The sequence below is a fragment of the Salmo salar genome, chromosome 05, assembly GCF_965601325.2.
Source record: "Salmo salar chromosome 05, fSalSal1, whole genome shotgun sequence".
In the NCBI taxonomy this organism is placed as follows: domain Eukaryota; kingdom Metazoa; phylum Chordata; class Actinopteri; order Salmoniformes; family Salmonidae; genus Salmo; species Salmo salar.
Window position 1 is genome coordinate 14,665,715 of NC_138295.1, and position 26,742 is coordinate 14,692,456.

At 47.9% G+C, this 26,742-nt stretch overlaps 1 protein-coding gene across 1 annotated transcript in view; it reads right to left on the minus strand.

Annotated features, from left to right (window-relative positions):
* Positions 1-4,483: 4,483 nt before the first annotated feature.
* LOC106604337 (SH3 domain and tetratricopeptide repeat-containing protein 2) overlaps positions 4,484-26,742 on the minus strand; it is a 49,866-nt gene continuing 27,607 nt past the window's right edge. The window contains exons 9-25 of the mRNA XM_082974987.1: positions 25,497-25,692; positions 24,060-24,196; positions 23,146-23,196; positions 22,117-22,385; positions 21,479-21,673; positions 21,011-21,312; positions 20,515-20,746; positions 18,514-18,840; positions 17,085-17,305; positions 16,705-16,871; positions 14,476-14,653; positions 14,158-14,308; positions 13,465-13,587; positions 13,079-13,229; positions 12,700-12,896; positions 11,447-11,728; positions 4,484-4,489 (exon numbers count right to left, since the gene is read on the minus strand). Coding sequence (XP_082831113.1) covers positions 4,484-4,489; positions 11,447-11,728; positions 12,700-12,896; positions 13,079-13,229; positions 13,465-13,587; positions 14,158-14,308; positions 14,476-14,653; positions 16,705-16,871; positions 17,085-17,305; positions 18,514-18,840; positions 20,515-20,746; positions 21,011-21,312; positions 21,479-21,673; positions 22,117-22,385; positions 23,146-23,196; positions 24,060-24,196; positions 25,497-25,692 — 3,185 coding nt within the window. The remainder of the gene's footprint in view (positions 4,490-11,446; positions 11,729-12,699; positions 12,897-13,078; positions 13,230-13,464; positions 13,588-14,157; positions 14,309-14,475; positions 14,654-16,704; positions 16,872-17,084; positions 17,306-18,513; positions 18,841-20,514; positions 20,747-21,010; positions 21,313-21,478; positions 21,674-22,116; positions 22,386-23,145; positions 23,197-24,059; positions 24,197-25,496; positions 25,693-26,742) is intronic.

Below are 26,742 nucleotides of genomic sequence, written 5' to 3' on the forward strand. Positions count from 1 at the left end.
TGAACTATACTACCCTACTCTACTGAACTATACTACTGTACCGTACTGAACTATACTGTACTGAACCATACTACACTACTGTACTGAACTACACTACTGTACTGAACTATACTACACTACCGTACTGAACTATACTACACTACTGTACTGAACTATACTACACTACCGTACTGAAGTATACTGTACTGAACTATACTACTGTACTGTACTGAACTATACTGTACTGAACCATACTACACTACTGTACTGAACTGTATTACACTACTGTACTGCACTTCACTAGTGTACTGAACTTCACTACTGTACTGAACTATACTACACTACTGTACTGAACAACACTACTGTACTGAACAATACTACACTACTGTACTGAACTACACTACTGTACTGCACTATACTACACTACTGTGCTGAACTATACTACACTACTGTACTGAACAACACTACTGTACTGCACTATACTACACTACTGTGCTGAACTATACTACACTACTGTACTGAACTTTACTAATGTACTGAACTGCACTACTGTACTGAACTACACTACTGTACTGAACTAAACTACTCTACTGAACTATACTATACTACTGCACTGAACTACAGTACTGTACTGAACTATACAACACTACTGTACTGAACTACACTACACTACTGTACTGAACTATACTACTGTACTGTACTGAACTACTCTGTACTGAACTATACTACTGTACTGTAATGAACTCTACTGTACTCTACTGTACTGCACTACTGTACTGAACTATACTACTGTACTGTACTATACTGTACTGAAATGTTCTACTGTACTGCACTATACTACTGTACTGAACTATTCTACACTACCGTACTGAACTATGCTACACCACTGTACTGCACTATACTACTGTACTTAACTATACTATACTACTGTACTGGACTACACTACACTACTCTACTGAACTACACTGCACTAACGTACTGAACTATACTGTACTGAACTATACTACACCACTGTACTGAACTATACTACACTACTGAACTACACTACACTACCGTACTAAACTATACTGTACTGAACTATACTACACTACTGAACTACACTACTGTACTTAACTGAACTATACTACACTACTGTACAGAACTATACTACACTACTGAACTACACTACACTACCGTACTAAACTATACTGTACTGAACTGTACTACACAACTGTACTGAACTACACTACTGCACTGAACTATATTACACTACTGTACTGAACTATACTGTACAGCACTATACTACACTACCATACTGAACTATACTGTACTGAACTATACTACTGTACTGAACTGTACTACACTACTGTACTGAACTATACTACACTACTCTACTGAACTATACTACTCTACTGAACTATACTACTGTGCTGAACTGTATTGTACTGAACTATACTACACTACTCTACTGAACTATACTACTGTACCGTACCGAACTATACTGTACTGAACTATACTACTGTGCTGAACTATACTACACTACTGTACTGAACTGTATCGTACTGAACTATACTACTGTACCGTACTGAACTATACTACTGTACCGTACTGCACTATACTACTCTACTGAACTATACTACTGTGCTGAACTATACTACACTACTGTACTGAACTGTATCGAACTGAACTATACTACACTACTCTACTGAACTATACTACTGTACCGTACTGAACTATACTACTCTACTGAACTATACTACTGTGCTGAACTATACTACACTATTGTACTGCGCTATACCGTACTGAACTATACTACACTACTCTACTGAAATATACTACTGTACCGTACTGAACTATACTGTACTGAACCATACTACACTACTGTACTGAACTACACTACTGTACTGAACTATACTACACTACCGTACTGAACTATACTGTACTGAACCATACTACACTACTGTACTGAACTACACTACTGTACTGAACTACACTACTGTACTGAACTATATCGTACTGAACTATACTGTACTGAACCATACTACACATTCTTACAATACAAATTTTGGATTAATTACCAGCCTTGTTATTTTCAATGGTCCTGATAATAGTATGTTTTCATTAAATTGAAGTCCAATCAATTGACTGTACTGTACTCAACCATACGGCACTGAACTGTACTGAACTATGCTGTTCTGAACTTTACCACTGTATTGTACTGAACTATTCTTCTGTACTGAACTGTACTACTGTACTGTACTGTACTACTGTACTGTACTGAACTATTCTACTGTACTGAACTATTCTACTGTACTGAACTATTCTACTGTACTGAACTAAACTACACTACTGTACTGAACTAAACTACTGAACTGAACTATACTACACTACTGAACTGAACTATACTACACTACTGTACTGAACTACAGTACTGTACTGAACTATACTACACTACTGAACTACACTACACTACTGTACTGAACTATACTACTGTACTGTACTGAACTAAACTACTGAACTGAACTAAACTGCACTACTGTACTGAACTAAACTACTGAACTGAACTATACTACACTACTGTACTACACTACACTACTGTACTGAACTATACTACTCTACTGAACTATACTACTGTACTGTACTGAACTACACTGTACTGAACTATACTACTGTACTGTAATGAACTATACTGTACTCTACTGTACTGCACCACTCAAGTTTCTTACAATTCACTGGGTCTATATTCTTACAATAAGTATTTTTGGATTAATTACCAGCCTTGTTATTTTCAATGGTCCTGATAGGTCGATATTCATTGGTGCCTTGAGAAGAGAATCTAGACACAGCTGCCTGTTATCTAACTCGTTTGACCCGGTAACAGATCAACTGATCTGCTGGTCTTTTCCTTTTTGGTTGCTTGCAAGTTTGTTTTAACACACTGGTGCATGTAATGTCCAGTCAGTAGCACTTTAAGACATTCAGTACTGACCTACAGCTGACTTTAAGTCTGCCTGTTGGTTACAATTTAGGGTTTAAAGTTACACATGATCACTGCCTGCTTCCACCACCGTGGATTGTTTGTGGACTTACCAGAGGAGCACTATCAAGCAGGTGCCTGCCCAGTAATTGGAATGTTCTATTGGAAAAACGGGGGGTATTTTCTTAATGTCTTAAATCACTTAATGTTTCTGTGATGTTATGGCCTGACATGTTGAAGTATATTATGTATTAGCCAGTGGTATACTAACTATTTGTTCTGTATACATCTGGACCTTCTTTGGACACTCTTAACAAACCTCCAAACAAGCTTCAATGCCATACAACTCTCCTTCCGTGGCCTCCAACTGCTCTTAAATGCTAGTAAAACTAAATGCATGCTCTTCAATCGATTGCTACCCACATCTGCCCGCCCAACCAGCATCACTACTCTGGACAGTTCTGACTTAGAATATGTGGATATCTACAAATACCTAGGTGTCTGGTTAGACTGTAAACTCTCCTTCCAGACTCACTTTAAGCATCTCCAATCCAGAATTAAATCTAGAATTGGCTTCCTATTTCGCAATAAAGCCGCCTTCACTCATGCTTCCAAACATACCCTTGTAAAACTGACCATCTTACCGATTCTTGACTTCAGCGATGTCATTTACAAAGTAGCCTCCAACACTCTACTCAGCAAATTAGATGTAGTCTATAACAGTGCCATCCGTTTTGTCACCAAAGCCCCATATACTACCCACCACTGCGACCTGTATGCTCTCGTTGGCTGGCCCTCGCTTCATACTCGTCGCCAAACCCACTGGCTCCAGGTCATCTACAAGTCTTTGCTAGGTAAAGGCCCGCCTTATCTCAGCTCACTGGTCATCATAGCAACACCCACCCGTAGCACGCGCTCCAGCAGGTATATTTCACAGGTCATCCCCAAAGCCAACACCTCCTTTGGCCGCCATTCCTTCCAGTTCTCTGCTGCTAATGATTGGAATGAATTGCAAAAATCACTGAAGCTGGAGACTTATATCTCCCTCTCTAACTTTAAGCATCAGCTGTCAGAGCAGCTTACCAATCACTGAACCTGTACACAGCCAATCTGTAAATAGCACACCCAACCATATTGTTATTTAATTTTTTGCTCTTTTGCACCCCAGTATCTCTACTTGCACATTATCATCTGCAAATGTATCATCCAGTGTTAATGCTAAATTGTAATTATCTCGCCACTATGGCCTATTTATTGCCTTACCTCCCTAATCTTACTACATTTGCACACACTGTACATAGACTTTTCTATTGTGTTATTGACTGTATATTTATTTATCCCATGTGTAACTGTGTTTGTCACACTGCTTTGCTTAATATAGGCCAGATCGTGGTAGTAAATGAGAACTTTTTCTCACCTGGTCTACCTGGTTAAATAAAGGTGAAAGAAAAATAAATGATATTTAGAAATATTGACTAAAGGATCTGTTTGTTATTTAGAAACTCTGGCCTAAGTTTATACTGTATGTTAGGGTTGGTTAATGAATCCTTACAACTGAATAACACCAAAACAAACACAAAGATCTAGTCATACATAACTTTAATTCACTTTAATTCAATTCAAAAACTAAATATTTACAAAAGCTTTATAAACCTCTGTAATATACAGAGTATGTAAACTATAGAAAAATTGCTCTTCATAATTACATACAGACATAATATGAATGAGAAAAAACACTGTCATTGCTAGACATAGTAAAGATGGCTGACATCTTTGTCTGTCTAAATAGCTGTAGGAGTGATACTATCTTTATGGAGAGTATCTGTGAGGATGTGAACAGATCTATCATCATCCTGGTTAGTCTGTGGCTGAACGGTGTCTGTCTGTCTTTATAACGTTACTGTCTGAACAATCAACATCAGTGTCTATACCTGTGTCTGTAGGGCTGTCTCCATGGGTTACCTCTGTGTCTGCCTTGGAGAGGAGAGTCTATGTCTGTATCTGTGTCTGTGTGACTGCTGTCTGTAGGGCTGTCTCCATGGGTTACCTCTGTGTCTGCCTTGGAGAGGATCTGTGTCTGTGTGACTGCTGTCTGTAGGGCTGTCTTTGTAGGGTGTGTCTGTATTTGTGTCTGTTGAGTCGCTATGTTTGATGCATGTGTCTGTTGGCATAGTCTCTGTGGTGTTAGGGTCAGAAGGTATTCTGTCTGTACTGTCAGTTTCCTCTGTTATTGTAGTGTCTACAAATACACTGCTTGTTGTTGTATAGTCATTATGTGTGTGTTCAACATCTGCTTGACCAGGGCTTGTGTCTGTACTGTCAGTGTCTTGGTCTGTGTGAGTAGCCTCTGTGAGGTTCTTGTCTGGATTTGAGTGACTGGTGTCTCGGTCTCCTTTAAACACATCAGAATATGTTTCATGGCTATCTGCATTGATGTGTCTGCTATCCTTACAGTTAGCATTTTTGTAGTTAGCTTCTGCATTGATAGAGTCACCACATCCAGTCTCAGTCTCTGTTTCTCTCTTTTCTGTGACTCTATGCTGTCTCTCTGTGTTTCTACTCTCTATAGTGTTGGGGTGTCCTGTCTCTGTCTCTCCTCTCTCCATGTCTCCCAGTCCTGTGTGTTGTCCCTCTGTCTCTCCTCTCTCCATGTCTCCCAGTCCTGTGTGTTGTCCCTCTGTCTCTCCTCTCTCCTCTCTCCATGTATCCCAGTCCTGTGTGTTGTCCCTCTGTCTCTCCTCTCTCCTCTCTCCATGTCTCCCAGTCCTGTGTGTTGTCCCTCTGTCTCTCCTCTCTCCATGTCTCCCAGTCCTGTGTGTTGTCCCTCTGTCTCTCCTCTCTCCTCTCTCCATGTCTCCCAGTCCTGTGTGTTGTCCCTCTGTCTCTCCTCTCTCCATGTCTCCCAGTCCTGTGTGATGTCCCTCTGTCTCTCCTCTCTCCATGTCTCCCAGTCCTGTGTGTTGTCCCTCTGTCTCTCCTCTCTCCATGTCTCCCAGTCCTGTGTGTTGTCCCTCTGTCTCTCCTCTCTCCATGTCTCCCAGTCCTGTGTGTTGTCCCTCTGTCTCTCCTCTCTCCATGTCTCCCAGTCCTGTGTGTTGTCCCTCTGTCTCTCCTCTCTCCTCTCTCCATGTATCCCAGTCCTGTGTGTTGTCCCTCTGTCTCTCCTCTCTCCTCTCTCCATGTCTCCCAGTCCTGTGTGTTGTCCCTCTGTCTCTCCTCTCTCCATGTCTCCCAGTCCTGTGTGTTGTCCCTCTGTCTCTCCTCTCTCCATGTCTCCCAGTCCTGTGTGTTGTCCCTCTGTCTCTCCTCTCTCCATGTCTCCCAGTCCTGTGTGTTGTCCCTCTGTCTCTCCTCTCTCCATGTCTCCCAGTCCTGTGTGTTGTCCCTCTGTCTCTCCTCTCTCCTCTCTCCATGTCTCCCAGTCCTGTGTGTTGTCCCTCTGTCTCTCCTCTCTCCATGTCTCCCAGTCCTGTGTGTTGTCCCTCTGTCTCTCCTCTCTCCATGTCTCCCAGTCCTGTGTGTTGTCCCTCTGTCTCTCCTCTCTCCATGTCTCCCAGTCCTGTGTGTTGTCCCTCTGTCTCTCCTCTCTCCATGTCTCCCAGTCCTGTGTGTTGTCCCTCTGTCTCTCCTCTCTCCATGTCTCCCAGTCCTGTGTGTTGTCCCTCTGTCTCTCCTCTCTCCATGTCTCCCAGTCCTGTGTGTTGTCCCTCTGTCTCTCCTCTCTCCTCTCTCCATGTCTCCCAGTCCTGTGTGATGTCCCTCTGTCTCTCCTCTCTCCATGTCTCCCAGTCCTGTGTGTTGTCCCTCTGTCTCTCCTCTCTCCATGTCTCCCAGTCCTGTGTGTTGTCCCTCTGTCTCTCCTCTCTCCTCTCTCCATGTCTCCCAGTCCTGTGTGTTGTCCCTCTGTCTCTCCTCTCTCCTCTCTCCATGTCTCCCAGTCCTGTGTGTTGTCCCTCTGTCTCTCCTCTCTCCATGTCTCCCAGTCCTGTGTGATGTCCCTCTGTCTCTCCTCTCTCCATGTCTCCCAGTCCTGTGTGTTGTCCCTCTGTCTCTCCTCTCTCCTCTCTCCATGTCTCCCAGTCCTGTGTGTTGTCCCTCTGTCTCTCCTCTCTCCTCTCTCCATGTCTCCCAGTCCTGTGTGTTGTCCCTCTGTCTCTCCTCTCTCCTCTCTCCATGTCTCCCAGTCCTGTGTGTTGTCCCTCTGTCTCTCCTCTCTCCATGTCTCCCAGTCCTGTGTGTTGTCCCTCTGTCTCTCCTCTCTCCATGTCTCCCAGTCCTGTGTGTTGTCCCTCTGTCTCTCCTCTCTCCATGTCTCCCAGTCCTGTGTGTTGTCCCTCTGTCTCTCCTCTCTCCATGTCTCCCAGTCCTGTGTGTTGTCCCTCTGTCTCTCCTCTCTCCTCTCTCCTCTCTCCATGTCTCCCAGTCCTGTGTGTTGTCCCTCTGTCTCTCCTCTCTCCATGTCTCCCAGTCCTGTGTGTTGTCCCTCTGTCTCTCCTCTCTCCATGTCTCCCAGTCCTGTGTGTTGTCCCTCTGTCTCTCCTCTCTCCTCTCTCCATGTCTCCCAGTCCTGTGTGTTGTCCCTCTGTCTCTCCTCTCTCCATGTCTCCCAGTCCTGTGTGTTGTCCCTCTGTCTCTCCTCTCTCCTCTCTCCATGTCTCCCAGTCCTGTGTGTTGTCCCTCTGTCTCTCCTCTCTCCATGTCTCCCAGTCCTGTGTGATGTCCCTCTGTCTCTCCTCTCTCCATGTCTCCCAGTCCTGTGTGTTGTCCCTCTGTCTCTCCTCTCTCCATGTCTCCCAGTCCTGTGTGTTGTCCCTCTGTCTCTCCTCTCTCCATGTCTCCCAGTCCTGTGTGATGTCCCTCTGTCTCTCGTCTCTCCATGTCTCCCAGTCCTGTGTGTTGTCCCTCTGTCTCTCCTCTCTCCATGTCTCCCAGTCCTGTGTGATGTCCCTCTGTCTCTCCTCTCTCCATGTCTCCCAGTCCTGTGTGTTGTCCCTCTGTCTCTCCTCTCTCCATGTCTCCCAGTCCTGTGTGTTGTCCCTCTGTCTCTCCTCTCTCCATGTCTCCCAGTCCTGTGTGTTGTCCCTCTGTCTCTCCTCTCTCCTCTCTCCATGTCTCCCAGTCCTGTGTGTTGTCCCTCTGTCTCTCCTCTCTCCATGTCTCCCAGTCCTGTGTGATGTCCCTCTGTCTCTCCTCTCTCCATGTCTCCCAGTCCTGTGTGTTGTCCCTCTGTCTCTCCTCTCTCCATGTCTCCCAGTCCTGTGTGTTGTCCCTCTGTCTCTCCTCTCTCCATGTCTCCCAGTCCTGTGTGTTGTCCCTCTGTCTCTCCTCTCTCCATGTCTCCCAGTCCTGTGTGTTGTCCCTCTGTCTCTCCTCTCTCCTCTCTCCATGTATCCCAGTCCTGTGTGTTGTCCCTCTGTCTCTCCTCTCTCCTCTCTCCATGTCTCCCAGTCCTGTGTGTTGTCCCTCTGTCTCTCCTCTCTCCATGTCTCCCAGTCCTGTGTGTTGTCCCTCTGTCTCTCCTCTCTCCATGTCTCCCAGTCCTGTGTGTTGTCCCTCTGTCTCTCCTCTCTCCATGTCTCCCAGTCCTGTGTGTTGTCCCTCTGTCTCTCCTCTCTCCATGTCTCCCAGTCCTGTGTGTTGTCCCTCTGTCTCTCCTCTCTCCTCTCTCCATGTCTCCCAGTCCTGTGTGTTGTCCCTCTGTCTCTCCTCTCTCCATGTCTCCCAGTCCTGTGTGTTGTCCCTCTGTCTCTCCTCTCTCCATGTCTCCCAGTCCTGTGTGTTGTCCCTCTGTCTCTCCTCTCTCCATGTCTCCCAGTCCTGTGTGTTGTCCCTCTGTCTCTCCTCTCTCCATGTCTCCCAGTCCTGTGTGTTGTCCCTCTGTCTCTCCTCTCTCCATGTCTCCCAGTCCTGTGTGTTGTCCCTCTGTCTCTCCTCTCTCCATGTCTCCCAGTCCTGTGTGTTGTCCCTCTGTCTCTCCTCTCTCCTCTCTCCATGTCTCCCAGTCCTGTGTGATGTCCCTCTGTCTCTCCTCTCTCCATGTCTCCCAGTCCTGTGTGTTGTCCCTCTGTCTCTCCTCTCTCCATGTCTCCCAGTCCTGTGTGTTGTCCCTCTGTCTCTCCTCTCTCCTCTCTCCATGTCTCCCAGTCCTGTGTGTTGTCCCTCTGTCTCTCCTCTCTCCTCTCTCCATGTCTCCCAGTCCTGTGTGTTGTCCCTCTGTCTCTCCTCTCTCCATGTCTCCCAGTCCTGTGTGATGTCCCTCTGTCTCTCCTCTCTCCATGTCTCCCAGTCCTGTGTGTTGTCCCTCTGTCTCTCCTCTCTCCTCTCTCCATGTCTCCCAGTCCTGTGTGTTGTCCCTCTGTCTCTCCTCTCTCCTCTCTCCATGTCTCCCAGTCCTGTGTGTTGTCCCTCTGTCTCTCCTCTCTCCTCTCTCCATGTCTCCCAGTCCTGTGTGTTGTCCCTCTGTCTCTCCTCTCTCCATGTCTCCCAGTCCTGTGTGTTGTCCCTCTGTCTCTCCTCTCTCCATGTCTCCCAGTCCTGTGTGTTGTCCCTCTGTCTCTCCTCTCTCCTCTCTCCATGTCTCCCAGTCCTGTGTGTTGTCCCTCTGTCTCTCCTCTCTCCTCTCTCCATGTCTCCCAGTCCTGTGTGTTGTCCCTCTGTCTCTCCTCTCTCCATGTCTCCCAGTCCTGTGTGTTGTCCCTCTGTCTCTCCTCTCTCCATGTCTCCCAGTCCTGTGTGTTGTCCCTCTGTCTCTCCTCTCTCCATGTCTCCCAGTCCTGTGTGTTGTCCCTCTGTCTCTCCTCTCTCCATGTCTCCCAGTCCTGTGTGTTGTCCCTCTGTCTCTCCTCTCTCCTCTCTCCTCTCTCCATGTCTCCCAGTCCTGTGTGTTGTCCCTCTGTCTCTCCTCTCTCCATGTCTCCCAGTCCTGTGTGTTGTCCCTCTGTCTCTCCTCTCTCCATGTCTCCCAGTCCTGTGTGTTGTCCCTCTGTCTCTCCTCTCTCCTCTCTCCATGTCTCCCAGTCCTGTGTGTTGTCCCTCTGTCTCTCCTCTCTCCATGTCTCCCAGTCCTGTGTGTTGTCCCTCTGTCTCTCCTCTCTCCTCTCTCCATGTCTCCCAGTCCTGTGTGTTGTCCCTCTGTCTCTCCTCTCTCCATGTCTCCCAGTCCTGTGTGATGTCCCTCTGTCTCTCCTCTCTCCATGTCTCCCAGTCCTGTGTGTTGTCCCTCTGTCTCTCCTCTCTCCATGTCTCCCAGTCCTGTGTGTTGTCCCTCTGTCTCTCCTCTCTCCATGTCTCCCAGTCCTGTGTGATGTCCCTCTGTCTCTCCTCTCTCCATGTCTCCCAGTCCTGTGTGTTGTCCCTCTGTCTCTCCTCTCTCCATGTCTCCCAGTCCTGTGTGATGTCCCTCTGTCTCTCCTCTCTCCATGTCTCCCAGTCCTGTGTGTTGTCCCTCTGTCTCTCCTCTCTCCATGTCTCCCAGTCCTGTGTGTTGTCCCTCTGTCTCTCCTCTCTCCATGTCTCCCAGTCCTGTGTGTTGTCCCTCTGCTCTCCTCTCTCTCTCTCCATGTCTCCCAGTCCTGTGTGTTGTCCCTCTGTCTCTCCTCTCTCCATGTCTCCCAGTCCTGTGTGTTGTCCCTCTGTCTCTCCTCTCTCCATGTCTCCCAGTCCTGTGTGTTGTCCCTCTGTCTCTCCTCTCTCCATGTCTCCCAGTCCTGTGTGTTGTCCCTCTGTCTCTCCTCTCTCCATGTCTCCCAGTCCTGTGTGTTGTCCCTCTGTCTCTCCTCTCTCCATGTCTCCCAGTCCTGTGTGTTGTCCCTCTGTCTCTCCTCTCTCCATGTCTCCCAGTCCTGTGTGTTGTCCCTCTGTCTCTCCTCTCTCCTCTCTCCATGTCTCCCAGTCCTGTGTGTTGTCCCTCTGTCTCTCCTCTCTCCATGTCTCCCAGTCCTGTGTGTTGTCCCTCTGTCTCTCCTCTCTCCATGTCTCCCAGTCCTGTGTGTTGTCCCTCTGTCTCTCCTCTCTCCATGTCTCCCAGTCCTGTGTGTTGTCCCTCTGTCTCTCCTCTGTCCATGTCTCCCAGTCCTGTGTGATGTCCCTCTGTGTCTCTCCCCTCCATGTCCCATAGCCCAGCATGCTCCAACCTCAGGCTCTTTGCACTGTCCATGTCAATAGCCTATCTGTAGACTCACTACGTCTAGTCTCTGGCTAGATCTCCTTCATGTCGGTGTTTCTCGTCTCCAGGTCTGTATCACATGTCTCTCCTCCCCTCTCCTCCGTCTCTCCTCCCCTCCCCTCCCCTCCGTCTCCTCCCCTCCCCTCCGTCTCTCCTCCCCTCCCCTCCGTCTCTCCTCCCCTCCCCTCCGTCTCTCCTCCCCTCCCCTCCGTCTCTCCTCCCATCCCCTCCGTCTCCCCTCCCCTCCGTCTCTCCTCCCCTCCCTTCCGTCTCCTCCCCTCCCCTCCGTCTCTCCTCCCCTCCCCTCCCCTCCGTCTCTCCTCCCCTCCCCTCCCCTCCGTCTCCACCCCTCCCATCTGTCTCTCCTCCCCTCCCCTCCCCTCCGTCTCTCCTCCCCTCCCCTCCCCTCCGTCTCCTCCTCTCCACTCCGTCTCTCCCAGCCCAGAGAGTTCCCTCCTCAGGCTCTGTGCCCTGTCCCTGTAAGCCTGGCAGAGCAGTGGGTCTGGCATGTGGTTGGCATGGATCTCTGCCAGCTTCATGTAGACCACATACAGTGCCTGTGGGTTGGCACGGTCCTCCAGGGCAGCAGCCTGAGCCAGCTGAAAGTAGCCCACCGAGTCATAGGCATCCTGGGGAGAGGAAGGTAGGGGGAGTGGGGGGAGAGTTGGAGGAGAGGAGGGTGGGGGGGTGGATGAGAGGAGAGAAGGGAAGCAGGGGGGAGATAAAAAGGGTAGGGGGGATGGAGGAGAGGAGGGCAGGGGGAGATGGAGGAGAGAAGGGCAGGGGGGAGATGGAGGAGAGGAGAGCAGGGGGAGATGGAGTAGAAGAGGGCAGGGGGGAGAGATGGAGGAGAGGAGGGCGGGGGGAGATGGAGGAGAGGAGGGCAGGGGGAGATGGAGTAGAAGAGGGCAGGGGGGAGAGATGGAGGAGAGGAGGGCGGGGGGAGATGGAGGAGGGTGGTGGGAGATGGAGGAGAGGAGGGTGGTGGGAGATGGAGGAGAGGAGGGCAGCAGGGGGGAGAGATGGAGGAGAGGAGGGCAAGAGGGAGATAGAGGAGGGCAAGAGGGAGATGGAGGAGAGGAGGGGGAGCGAGATGGAGGAGAGGAGGGCAAGGGGGAGATGAACGAGAGGAAAGGAAGGTAGGGAGATGGAGAGATGGGGGAGAGGAGGAGGACAGAGGTGTTGGGATTAATTGGCCTTTTAGTTAATGTATTAATTAATAGTGTAAAAGGGTTTGTTACTATTTCTCTCTCCTTCTTTTATTTAACATGTATTTCATCAGGCAAGTCAGTAAGAACAAATTCTTATTTACATTGACGGCCTACCCCGGCCAAACCCTAACGACGCTGGGCCAATTGTGCGCCGCCCTATGGGGCTCCCGATCGGTTGTGATACGGCCTGGAATTGAACCTGGGTCTGTAGTGACACCTCTACCACTGAGATGCAATGCCTTAGACCGCTGCACCAGTCAGGAGCCCCTGTCTCTGTCTCTCTCACATACTGAAGTGCTATTAAACTGGAAAGCCTATACAGATGAATGAACTATCCGATATTAAAGAAAATCAGCAGTACTTCTGACCTCCAGAGCCGGAGCCTTTACCTTTAGTTTGTGCAGGGTCAGGTCCCCCAGCCTGCAGTAGACCTTGGTGTAGTATCTAGCCTCCAGGGGGTGCTGCAGAACAGCAGGGCTGAGAGACAGAGACTTGAGGTAGTAGTTCTCTGTCATCTCATACTGCTCCAGACTGTAGTACACCGTAGCCAGACGGTGGTACGCTGCGCGCTCGTTCACACACACACCTGGGGGACAAGAACATAGCAGGATGGTTATCTACACCAATGGAATGAATAGATTCAAACCAAGATAGGTAGTTCTGGTTAGAGGAAGCAGACCAGTAGCTGGAGCCAAAGGGTTTCTGCTTCAAATCCCGGTCCAGGTCATAAAAGTGGAAATTGAACTCTGTCCCTCCCTCCTCCAGTACCTGTTTTGGTGCTGATCTGTACAGCCAGAATGGCGTACTGTAGAGCCTCTTCATGTTCTTCCTGGGTCATCAGTAGTTCAGTCAGTTTACTCAGCAGTCTGAACTCTGAGTCGACGTCACGAATGCTCCGAGCAAACGGGAGACTGCCGTCCTAAAACAAGACCAGTGGTGTTATAATGTGTTGCTTTTAACAGGCTGAGGCCAGAGTTTAAAGACACCTGTTATAAATGTCTGTACATTTCCAATTGAACTGAAACTATTATACAGAAAGCTTTGAAATAAATGTTACCAAGAAGTCAGAACAATCTGCAATCTCATGGAGTAGACGGACACTCCAAAACCTAATTTCCTCCTCTGGTGACCAATAAAGTTTAATTCAATGATACCCTGTAGAAGGGCAGTGATGCCAGTCTCTTCCTGTTGCCTTTGAAGAAGACGTCTCCTGCCTCCTCGTAGATACTCATGGCGAAGCGTGGGTCGTTCATCCTCAGGGCTGTCTTCACTGCCGCCTGCCAATCAATCATAATCGATTCATAATCAATACATCACCTAATTGATCCAATGCTGTGAGCGAGCGTCTCGTATGGTCAAAGTAGCAGGACTAGAAGATGGGAACTATAATTCATTCAACACTTTGTTGTTTGGATTTGGGTCATGCATTGCAGGATGTTGTAAACAAGGTTTGTAGAGAGACAGATTGTGACATCATATGATAAAACATGCTATGATGATTTTATCCAGTGTGATTATAGGTCAGGTGTGGGGAGTAGATGGTTATCACTGTGGTTGTTGACTGATAAAAGTCCATAATGTTTATGCCTGCTCTTCTTGTCCTCCCTCCCTACCCTTCTCCCACGGTGAGGGGTCCTGTCAGCAAATTCGTCTTTGTGGATGAGGTAGTAGATGTGTTCTCTCTCTCTCTCTCCCCCCTCTCTCTCCTCTCATCCCCCCCTCTCTCTCTGAACTCACCTGTAGATACATGTCAGCCAGTTCGTCTTCATGGATGAGGTAGTAGATGTGTTCTCTCTCTCTCTCCCCCCTCTCTCTCCTCTCATCCCCCCCTCTCTCTCTGAACTCACCTGTAGATACATGTCAGCCAGTTCGTCTTCATGGATGAGGTAGTAGATGCGTCCCACCTGAAGCCAGGTCTCTGACTCTTCCTCTCTCTTCCCCAGGTCGATGGAGATACGCAGACTCTGCTTACTGTAGTCCAGAGACTTCCTTGATGATCTGTTTGAATTGAATAACTTTATCAATCCTCAGAAATTCAGAAATTCACAGAAATTCACTCAAAAGCAGTTACTTTGCAGTGTTGATAGGGAGAGAGAGAGGGAGATAGACACAGAGTGAAAGACAGAGAGAGAGAGATCGAAATTGAGACAGAGATGTAAACCTACTTCTCAGTATTGAGGGAGAGGTAGAGGCTGCTGAGGATCTCTAGATATTCTCCCTCTAGTCTCTTGTCCTTCAGGTCCCTGGACACAGACACACAGTGCTCATAGTAGAGGATACTCTGTCCATACAGCTGCACGTTAGCATAGTGACGACTCAGGACTTTAGCCACCACCATCTGACCTAGAGAGAGAGAGAGACACACACAAGAGGACAGAGACACAAGAGGACAGAAACACAAGAGGACACAGGACAGACACAAGAGGACAGAGGATAGAGACACAAGAGGACAGAAGACAGAGGACAGAGACACAAGAGGACAGAGGCCTGGAGGGTTAGTTTTGACAGTGATATTTACTGGGTAGGTTCCTGGTGTGGAGGGTTAGTTTTGACAGTGGTATTTACTGGGTAGGTTCCTGGTGTGGAGGGTTAGTTTTGACAGTGATATTTACTGGGTAGGTTCCTGGTATGGAGGGTTAGTTTTGACAGTGATATTTACTGGGTAGGTTCCTGGTGTGGAGGGTTAGGGTTAAGGTAACTCACTGGGTAGGTTCCTGGTGTGGAGGGTTAGGGTTAAGGTAACTCACTGGGTAGGTTCCTGGTGTGGAGGGTTAGTTTTGACAGTGGTATTTACTGGGTAGGTTCATGGCCTGGAGGGTTAGGGTTAAGGTAACTCACTGGGTAGGTTCCTGGTATGGAGGGTTAGTTTTGACAGTGATATTTACTGGGTAGGTTCCTGGTGTGGAGGGTTAGTTTTGACAGTGATATTTACTGGGTAGGTTCCTGGTATGGAGGGTTAGTTTTGACAGTGATATTTACTGGGTAGGTTCCTGGTGTGGAGGGTTAGTTTTGACAGTGATATTTACTGGGTAGGTTCCTGGTGTGGAGGGTTAGTTTTGACAGTGATATTTACTGGGTAGGTTCTTGGTGTGGAGGGTTAGTTTTGACAGTGATATTTACTGGGTAGGTTCCTCGTATGGAGGGTTAGTTTTGACAGTGATATTTACTGGGTAGGTTCATGGTGTGGAGGGTTAGTTTTGACAGTGATATTTACTGGGTAGGTTCCTGGTGTGGAGGGTTAGTTTTGACAGTGATATTTACTGGGTAGGTTCCTGGTGTGGAGGGTTAGTTTTGACAGTGATATTTACTGGGTAGGTTCCTGGTATGGAGGGTTAGTTTTGACAGTGATATTTACTGGGTAGGTTCCTGGTGTGGAGGGTTAGTTTTGACAGTGATATTTACTGGGTAGGTTCCTGGTGTGGAGGGTTAGTTTTGACAGTGATATTTAATGGGTAGGTTCCTGGTATGGAGGGCTAGTTTTGACAGTGATATTTACTGGGTAGGTTCCTGGTGTGGAGGGTTAGGGTTAAGGTAACTCACTGGGTAGGTTCCTGGTGTGGAGGGTTAGTTTTGACAGTGATATTTACTGGGTAGGTTCCTGGCCTGGAGGGTTAGGGTTAAGGTAACTCACTGGGTAGGTTCCTGGTGTGGAGGGTTAGGGTTAAGGTAACTCACTGGGTAGGTTCCTGGTGTGGAGGGTTAGGGTTAAGGTAACTCACTGGGTAGGTTCCTGGTGTGGAGGGTTAGGGTTAAGGTAACTCACTGGGTAGGTTCCTGGTGTGGAGGGTTAGTTTTGACAGTGGTATTTACTGGGTAGGTTCATGGCCTGGAGGGTTAGGGTTAAGGTAACTCACTGGGTAGGTTCCTGGTATGGAGGGTTAGTTTTGACAGTGATATTTACTGGGTAGGTTCCTGGTGTGGAGGGTTAGTTTTGACAGTGATATTTACTGGGTAGGTTCCTGGTGTGGAGGGTTAGTTTTGACAGTGATATTTACTGGGTAGGTTCCTGGTGTGGAGGGTTAGTTTTGACAGTGATATTTACTGGGTAGGTTCCTGGCCTGGAGGGTTAGGGTTAAGGTAACTCACTGGGTAGGTTCCTGGTGTGGAGGGTTAGGGTTAAGGTAACTCACTGGGTAGGTTCCTGGTGTGGAGGGTTAGGGTTAAGGTAACCCACTGGGTAGGTTCCTGGTGTGGAGGGTTAGGGTTAAGGTAAATCACTGGGTAGGTTCCTGGTGTGGAGGGTTAGGGTTAAGGTAACTCACTGGGTAGGTTCCTGGTGTGGAGGGTTAGGGTTAAGGTAACCCACTGGGTAGGTTCCTGGTGTGGAGGGTTAGGGTTAAGGTAAATCACTGGGTAGGTTCCTGGTGTGGAGGGTTAGGGTTAAGGTAACTCACTGGGTAGGTTCCTGGCCTGGAGGGAGATGAGGAGGCCCATCTCATAACACAGCCTGGCATCCTGGCTCCTCCCCCTGTCCTTGTAGCTCCGCCCCAACCATAAGTAGGTCTGGACGTGCTCCTCGTCAACGGGACACTCCCAAATCTCCAGGAACAACCACAGAGACCTGAGGGATATACATTAGGAAACAGTCCCTTTCATTTAGCAGGCTACAACCATGTAGAGATACAGATACTAACTCGACCAGGAAAGGATTCATATTATTAGAAATGTAACATGCACGCCGCATGTACGCAGTCACCTACAGTATACACACACACACACACACACTTCTGACCCACTGCCCCCTCAGCCCCACACACCCTCCCTCCTTGCTGACCTGAATAGGAATCGTTCTGCCAGTGTGGGTGCCCCCACGCCCAGTGCCAGGCAGCCCAGGTTGGCGAGGGCCAGGGCCTGGTTCCTCTGGTTGCCACTCTCCCTGGAGATGGTGAGGGCATGGTGGAGGTGGCTGCCGGCCTCGGGGATGCCACCCTGCTGCCGCAGACACAGAGCCAGCAGGTTGTGGATCACTCCCCTCTGGGTCGGGCTGTCGGTTCCCTGCAAGGAAAGAAAGGAGATAGAGGTTTGATTGATTGATTCATTGATTACAAGATCTTTTCAAGTCCTGTTAAAAACTACTGTAACACGAGCAGGTGGAAAGGCAGAGCTACTACCTTGTTCCTTACATCTGACCAGTTCTTTCAGAGCTAAACAAGTGCGTAGTGGGTAGAGACTAGAGGTCAATGTTGGCTGTGATGATGATACTCATAATATTGTAGAGATAATGATAATGTTACCTGTAGAGACTGTAGTTACCTGTAGGGACTGTAGTTACCTGTAGAGACTGTACTTACCTGTAGAGACTGTAGTTACCTGTAGAGACTGTAGTTACCTGTAGAGACTGTAGTTACCTGTAGGGACTGTACCTACCTGTAGTGATTTTAGTTACCTGTAGAGACTGTAGTTACCTGTAGGGACTGTAGTTACCTGTAGAGACTGTACCTACCTGTAGTGATTTTAGTTACCTGTAGAGACTGTAGTTACCTGTAGAGACTGTACTTACCTGTAGAGACTGTAGTTACCTGTAGAGACTGTAGTTACCTGTAGATACTGTAGTTACCTGTAGGGACTGTAGTTACCTGTAGAGACTGTAGTTACCTGTAGATACTGTAGTTACCTGTAGGGACTGTACTGACCTGTAGAGACTGTAGTTACCTGTAGAGACTGTTGTTACCTGTAGATACTGTAGTTACCTGTAGAGACTGTACCTACCTGTAGTGATTTTAGTTACCTGTAGAGACTGTACTTACCTGTAGAGACTGTACTTACCTGTAGAGACTGTAGTGACCTGTAGATACTGTAGTTACCTGTAGAGACTGTACTTACCTGTAGAGACTGTAGTGACCTGTAGATACTGTAGTTACCTGTAGAGACTGTACCTACCTGTAGTGATTTTAGTTACCTGTAGATACTGTAGTTACCTGTAGAGACTGTAGTTACCTGTAGAGACTGTAGTTACCTGTAGAGACTGTAGTTACCTGTAGATACTGTAGTTACCTGTAGGGACTGTAGTTACCTGTAGAGACTGTAGTTACCTGTAGGGACTGTAGTTACCTGTAGAGACTGTAGTTACCTGTAGATACTGTAGTTACCTGTAGAGACTGTAGTTACCTGTAGAGACTGTACCTACCTGCAGAGACTGAAGTTACCAGTAGGGACTGTAGTTACCTGTAAAGACTGTAGTTACCTGTAGAGACTGTAGTTACCTGTAGGGACTGTAGTAGTGGCTGCAGGGTGTTCTGTGCCCTCTCAGGCTGTCCCGTCAGGACTAACAGCCATCCCAGCAGTACTGACGCCTCAAACCCCTCCTCCTCGTTGATACCTCCCCCGGTCTGTACAGCCTGCTGGGCACAGGGCAGGGCCTTCTCCAGGGCCCCGTGTTGCTGGTACACACAGGCCAGGCCCAGACATAGGTCTCTCTGGGTCTTAAGGTCGTCACCCCGCTCTGCAATTGCCAGAGCCTGCTGCAGGTACACCACAATCTGGGCTGGGAGAAGAGACGTCCCCTCTTTCCATCGCGGGTTCAGACGCACCTATGAAACATTTACATGTAAAACATTTGAAGAATTATAAACTCAGCAAAAAAGACACATCCTCTCACTGTCAACTGCATTTATTTTCAGCAAACTTAACATGTGTAAATATGTGTATGTACATAACAAGATTCAACAACTGAGACATAAACTGAACAAGTTCCACAGACATGTGACTAACAGAAATGAACTAATGTGTCCCTGAACAAAGGGGGGGGGGGGGGGGGGGGGTCAAAATCAAAAGTAACAGTCAGTATCTGGTGTGGCCACCAGCTGCATTAATTAATGCAGTGCATCTCCTCCTCATGCACTGCACCAGATTTGCCAGTTCTTGCTGTGAGATGTTACCCAACTCTTCCACCAAGGCACCTGCAAGTTCCCGGACATTTTTGGAGAGAATGGCCCTAGCCCTCACCCTCCGATCCAATAAGTCCCAGACGTGCTCAATGTGATTGAAATCCGGGCTCTTCGCTGGCCACGGCAGAACACTGACATTCCTGTCTTGCAGGAAATCACGCACAGAACAAGCAGTATGGTTGGAGGCATTGTCATGCTGGAGGGTCATGTCAGGATGAGCCTGCAGGAAGGGTACCACATGAGGGAGGAGGATGTCTTCCCTGTAACGCACAGCGTTGAGATTGCCTGCAATGACAACAAGCTCAGTCCGATGATGCTGTGACACACCGCCCCAGACCATGACGGACCATCCACCTCCAAATCGATCCCGCTCCAGAGTACAGGCCTCGGTGTAACGCTCATTCCTTCAACAATAAACGCGAATCCGACCTTCACCCCTGTGGAGACAAAACCACAACTCGTCATTGAAGAACACTTTTTGCCAGTCCTGTCTGGTCCAGCGATGGTGCGTGTGTGCCCATAGGCAACGTTGTTGCCGGTGATGTCTGGTGAGGACCTGCCTTACAACAGGCCTACAAGCCCTCAGTCCAGCCTCTCTCAGCCTATTGCAGACAGTCTGAGCACTGATGGAGGGATTGTGCGTTCCTGGTGTAACTCGGGCAGTTGTTGTTGCCATCCTGTACATGTCCCGCAGGTGTGATGTTCAGATGTACCGATCCTGTGCAGGTGTTTTTATACGTGGTCTGCCACTGCGAGGACGATCAGCTGTCCGTCCTGTCCCCCTGTAGCGCTGTCTTAGGCGTCTCACAGTACGGAAATTGCAATTTATTGCCCTGGCCACATCTGCAGTCCTCATGCCTCCTTGCAGCATGCCTAAGGCACGTTCACGCAGATGAGCAGGGACCCTGGGCATCTTTCTCTTGGTGTTTTTCAGAGTCAGTAGAAAGGCCTCTTCAGTGTCCTAAATGTTCATAACTGTGACCTTAATTGCCTACCGTCTGTAAGGTGTTAGTGTCTTAACGACTGTTCCACAGGTGCAAGTTCATTAATTGTTTATGGCTCATTGAACAAGCATGGGAAACAGTGTTTAAACCCTTTACAATGAAGATGTGTGAAGTAATTTGTATTTTTATGAATTATCTTTGAAAGACGGGGTCCTGAAAAAGAAACGTTTCTTTTTTTGCTGAGTTTATGTTCTTTTGCATTTTTTTTAATTTTTTTAAGTTTATTTCCAGTCTGTTGTATACTGTGTAGTAATATTTCATTTGTTTTTGAAATATTAGAATGTCATTGCTTAACAAACAAACCATAGCCTACCGAGTTCCTGCTGAACAGTTCTATCCTGTGGAAGGCGTCCTGTAGTGAGTGGTCCTGTCCAGTGTCCAGGCTGAGTGATGCCAGGGCCAGGTAGGGCATGTATTTACGGTTGTAGAGCCGGGACAGGAGCCAGTTGAGGTCCAGGGGGGCGATGGGGCGTCCCTCCTCAGCAGACAGGGTAACGGTGAGGAACTGGAGACGCTCTACGAAGGGCAGGGCATCATCTATCTTTCTATATTAATAATTGTAATAATAATGATGATATACTTGATTTATAACAAACTTTTCATTATACAACAATCACATCAAAGTGATACATTGTGTGTATTAAAAGTATATAAAAACAAGGGACATAGGCTGTGTCCAAAATGGCATCCTTATTCCCTATATAGTGCATTCCCTTTGACCAGAGCACTATGGGACCTGGTCAAAAGTAGTGCACTATATAGGGAATTGGATGCTATTTGGGAGCATTGACAACACAGACAACACCAACCTAAGGAGGAGGAAGAGGCTGGCAGTGAGGTAGCAGACCCGTGCCTCGAGGTGTTTGTCCCCCTCCACCACAGACCTCCGCAGCACCAGCTTCAGCAGCTCAAACTCATCCAGGGAGGTGAAGGTGTGGCAGGGGAGGCAGAGGAGCAGAGCACTGGCCTTCTCCAGGGTCGGGGGCAGCTTTTCAGCCATCTTCTGTTTGAGGTAGACAGCTGTGAGGTTGGTGTACAGGGCGATGAGGAGAGGGAGGTCAGAGAAACCGTCGACAGAGACTCCAAGGGCTTCCTCGTAATACACACGGGCCTGGGACAGAGGGGTACGAAAAGGACATTGAAATGCATTTAAGAGTACACTCATGTAATGCATGTGTGTTTGTGTGTGTGAGTGCATGCATACATGTATGTGTTTATACATGTGTGTGTGCTGTGTACATGTATGTGTACTCTAGTGTTCCTCCCTTCTGCCCTACCTGGGAGTACTTGAGCTTCTTGGCACAGAGCCTCCCCAGTAGGAAGCATGCCCGTCGGTGTGCCCAGGCCATGCCAGTTCTCTTGGCCCCCTCCCTGACAATCTCCAGGTGACCCAGTAACTCCTCTTCACTCTGCCCTGAGAACGTCAGCCACAGGAATGAGTGGTGGAGGTCATATAGGGGCAGGAAGTCCTCCTGGAGGAGAGGAGAGGAGAGGAGAGGAGAGGAAAGGAGAGGAGGGGAGGGGAGTGGTGGGGAGAGGAGAGGAGAGGAGAGGAGAGGAGAGGAGAGGAGAGGAGAGGAGAGGAGAGGAGAGGAGAGGAGAGGAGAGGAGAGGAGAGGAGAGGAGAGGAGAGGAGGGGAGGGGAGAGGAGAGGAGAGGAGAGGAGAGGAGAGGAGAGGAGAGGAGAGGAGAGGAGAGGAGAGGAGAGGAGAGGAGAGGAGAGAGTACTTTATTGCCAATCAACAGTGCTTGAATGAATGAATGAATGAATGAATGAACGAATGAATGAATGAATGAATGAATGAATGAATGAATGAATGAATGAATGAATGAATGAACAAACACAAGTGAACTGTATGAACCCTACAGGTCTAAATCCTTTCCATTTCTAAACAGTGGCCCTGTGACCTCTCACCTGAAAGTGATGCATGTTGAGCAGGGTCAAGGTGCGGTCACAGACCTCCGACTCCTCCCCCTCCCAGCTCCCCTCCTCCAGGAAAAGGGGTGGGTCTTCCTGGAACTCGTTCATCTCTCTGAAGGTGTTGTACAGACTGAAGGACAGCAGCTCCCCGTCACCGCCACACCCTAAAGCATTCTGGGATGCGTAGGAGGAGTGGTATGGGAGTGTAGCATCACTCTTCTCTGAGATGATGGACTGCTGGGCACTGGTGGGGGGCTTATGCTCTGAGAGAGAACGATATGAACACTGAGTGTAAGGGTTTAGATACACTGCATATGAAACTCAATGTAATGTACAATGTTCAAGTAAACTGCATTAGAAATGTAGCTATGAAACATCCTTGGCTGTCAAAGTAAATTGTACTCGCAGTTCAGCTTGGTGCAGCAATGTGTATACTGCCTTCTCAACAAAATATGACAATATTCTCTCCCTTGTAAAATGTCATGTATGTTAAAAGTCAAACATTATTAGTTTCCTTCTCTCCTAAACAGGGAAGAAAAATAAAGAGTTTGACTTTGTATAGAGTTCCCTGCTGTCTCTGTTGTTTCCAAAACATCTACAGCTGTCAGGAGAAAATGTTATTGGCTTTGACTGAGACAGAAGGATATATTTAAGCAATAAGGCACAAGGGAGTTTGGTATATGGCCAATATACCATGGCTAAGGGCTGTTCTTCTGGACACAGCCCTTAGCCGTGGTATATTGGACATATACCACAAACCCCTGAGGTGCCTAATTGCTATTATAAACTGGTTACCAACATAATTAGAGCAGTACAAATACAGTTTTGTCACACCCGTGGTGTACGGTCTGATATACCACAGTTGTCAGCCAATCAGCATTCAGGGCTGGAAACACAGTTTATAATGGCCTCTAAACAGTCCTCTACCATTCAGCTGAGACTGTATTAAGAATCTGATCAACAACGTATTATTAACGTTGATAAACATAATATTACCTTGTTATTAGATAACGTATTACTAACCTTGTTTAGGTTGGTTTCTGATGTACGTAAAATCAGACTGATCCAGTCTATCTGAAGAAAACATGCATATATTTTACCACCTTTTCACAGTAAAAAATGTTTACATATATAGAAACACAGTGGTTCTCTACCTACAGTAGTCTGACAGTACTCAGTAAAACACAGTGGTTCTCTACCTACAGTAGTCTGACAGTACTCAGTAAAACACAGTGGTTCCCTACCTACAGTAGTCTGACAGTACTCAGTAAAACACAGTGGTTCTCTACCTACAGTAGTCTGACAGTACTCAGTATAACACAGTGATTCTATACCTACAGTAGTCTGACAGTACTCAGTAAAACATATTGGTTCTCTACCTACAGTAGTCTGACAGTACTCAGTAAAACACAGTGGTTCTCTACCTACCTAGTCTGACAGTACTCAGTATAACACAGTGGTTCCCTACCTACAGTAGTCTGACAGTACTCAGTATAACACAGTGATTCTATACCTACAGTAGTCTGACAGTACTCAGTAAAACATATTGGTTCTCTACCTACAGTAGTCTGACAGTACTCAGTAAAACACAGTGGTTCTCTACCTACAGTAGTCTGACAGTACTCAGTAAAACACAGTGGTTCTCTACCTACCTAGTCTGACAGTACTCAGTATAACACAGTGGTTCCCTACCTACAGTAGTCTGACAGTACTCAGTATAACACAGTGGTTCTATACCTACAGTAGTCTGACAGTACTCAGTAAAACACAGTGGTTCTCTACCTACAGTAGTCTGACAATACTCAGTAAAACACAGTGGTTCCCTACCTACAGTAGTCTGACAGTACTCAGTATAACACAGTGGTTCTCTACCTACAGTAGTCTGACAGAACTCAGTAATTCCCTATACTGTATTGACCGAATGATCCTCCCCCTACCTAGTCTGTAGACAGTACTGATGTCAGAGGAGAAGAGTCTCTCTAGCAGGCCACTGTCTCTGGGTTCAGTACTGCAGGGGTTAACCTGGGACAGAGAAACACGCTCCTTCTCACTCAGAAACACAAGTTGTCCATCTCTGAGAGGGAGAGAGAGAGAGCGAGAGTGAGAGAGTAGAGAGAGGGAGGGTGAGAGAGACAAAGAAAGCATTATCACCCACATGACTCTGCTCTCAACCACCCCTCCATCCCAGCCCATCTTTCCAACCATCCATCTCTTTACACCAACATCTCTCCATCCCTCCACCCCTCCATCCCTCCAGCCCATCTCTCCATCATCCATCTCTTTACACCTCCATCCCTCCACCCCTCCATCCCAGCCCATCTCTCCATACATCCATCTCTTTACACCTCCATCCCTACATCTCTCCATCCCTCCACCCCTTCATCCCTCCAGCCCATCTCTCCATCCATCCATCTCTTTACACCTCCATCCCTACATCTCTCCATCCCTCCACCCCTCCATCCCATCTCTCCATCCATCCATCTCTTTACACCTCCATCTCTCCATCCCTCCATCCCTCCATCCCAGCCCATCTCTCCGACCATCTATCTCTTTACACCTCCATCCCTCTATCCTTCCACCTGAAGCCTCTACTATTGACAACAGATAAACAGATAGACCATGTAAATGTGAACAGAAAACATCACACATTGTCTGCGATCCTAACTGTTCCTAGAAGACTGAGAAGAGTTGACAGGTGAATAAAAACATGTTTTGAAAGAAAATACAAATTGAGTAAATTAGATTGTGCACAAATAACTTGTGAGCACATTATTGTGGAACAAACTCCTATTTGTGTTCACAATAACTGTTCACAACAAAATCAGTATAAGTGAATAATACTTATAGTCCTCACAATGGTTTGTTATTGTAATGCTGTTATGTACAGTCCTCACAGTGGTTTGGTATTGTAATACTGTTATGTATAGTCCTCACAGTGGTTTGTTATTGTAATACTGTTATGTATAGTCCTCACAGTGGTTTGGTATTGTAATACTGTTATGTATAACTCTTACAGTACCATCAAACCTCTGAAACTTATCCAGAACGCTGCAGCCTGCCTTGTTTTCAACCTTCCCAAGTTCTCCTATGTCACCTCTCTCCTCATCACACTCCACTGGCTTCCTGTCGAGTCTCGTATCCACTAGATGACCATGGTGCTTACCTACAGAACAGCAAGAGGAACTGCCCCTCCAAACCTTCAGGCTATTCTCAAACCGTACATCTCAACCCGAGTTCTCCGTTCTGCCGCCTCTGGTCTCTTGTCCATCTTCCGAAAGCACCTGAAACCCTACCTCTTCAAAGAGTAACCCACCCCTGGATAAGATAGTCTGCTAAATGGCTAAAATGTAAAAATGTAAATGTATTGCTCTTACAGTGGTTTGGCGTTGAGTGGCTTCACGTGAGCCTTGTGTACGAAGCCAGTGTTTCCTGTAGAGCAGTGTGTTCCTATGAACAGGTCCAGACCTCGGAGTAGCATCCCATGTATCTCAATCAGGTCACCTCGACTCAGCTGGAGCTCATCACAACCTACTGGGTTATGGTCCACTACAGCCTCACAGGAACCAGTTACTGCAGGGAGAAGGGAGAGGAGAGGGGGTTGGAGTAAATGCCTAGTATTTACATTGAACACTGGCCATGGCATGAGTATAGTGTGGCGTAGGTAGAAGGTTCCTGCTCTCAACTGTAGGATGGTCAAACTGTCCTCTCTCTGGAGGCTTAGGACCTCACCTACAGGCTGGTCAAACTGTCCTCTCTCTGGAGGCTTAGGACCTCACCTACAGGCTCGTCAAACTGTCCTCTCTCTGGAGGCTTAGGACCTCACCAACAGGCTGGTCAAACTGTCCTCTCTCTGGAGGCTCAGGGTTAGGGGCTCACGCATAGGGTAGTCAAACTGTCCTCTCTCTGAAGGCTTAGGTTTAGGACCTCACCTGTAGGGGGGTCAAACTGTCCTCTCTCTGAAGGCTTAGGGTTAGGACCTCACCTGTAGGGTGGTCAAACTGTCCTCTCTCTGAAGGCTTAGGGTTAGGACCTCACCTGCAGGGTGGTCAAAATGTCCTCTCTCTGAAGGCTTAGGACCTCACCTACAGGCTGGTCAAACTGTCCTCTCTCTGAAGGCTTAGGGTTAGGGCCTCACCTGTAGGGTGGTCAAACTGTCCTCTCTCTGAAGGCTTAGGGTTAGGACCTCACCTGTAGGGTGGTCAAACTGTCCTCTCTCTGAAGGCTTAGGGTTAGAACCTCACCTGTTGGGTGGTCAAACTGTCCTCTCTCTGAATGCTTAGGACCTCACCTACAGGCTGGTCAAACTGTCCTCTCTCTGAAGGCTTAGGGTTAGGACCTCACCTTTAGGGTGGTCAAACTGTCCTCTCTCAGAAGGCTTAGGGTTAGGACCTCACCTGTAGGGTGGTCAAACTGTCCTCTCTCTGAAGGCTTAGGGTTAGGACCTCACCTGTAGGGTGGTCAAACTGTCCTCTCTCTGAAGGCTTAGGGTTAGGACCTCACCTGTAGGGTGGTCAAACTGTCCTCTCTCTGAAGGCTTAGGGTTAGAACCTCACCTGTAGGGTGGTCAAACTGTCCTCTCTCTGAAGGCTTAGGGTTAGAACCTCACCTGTAGGGTGGTCA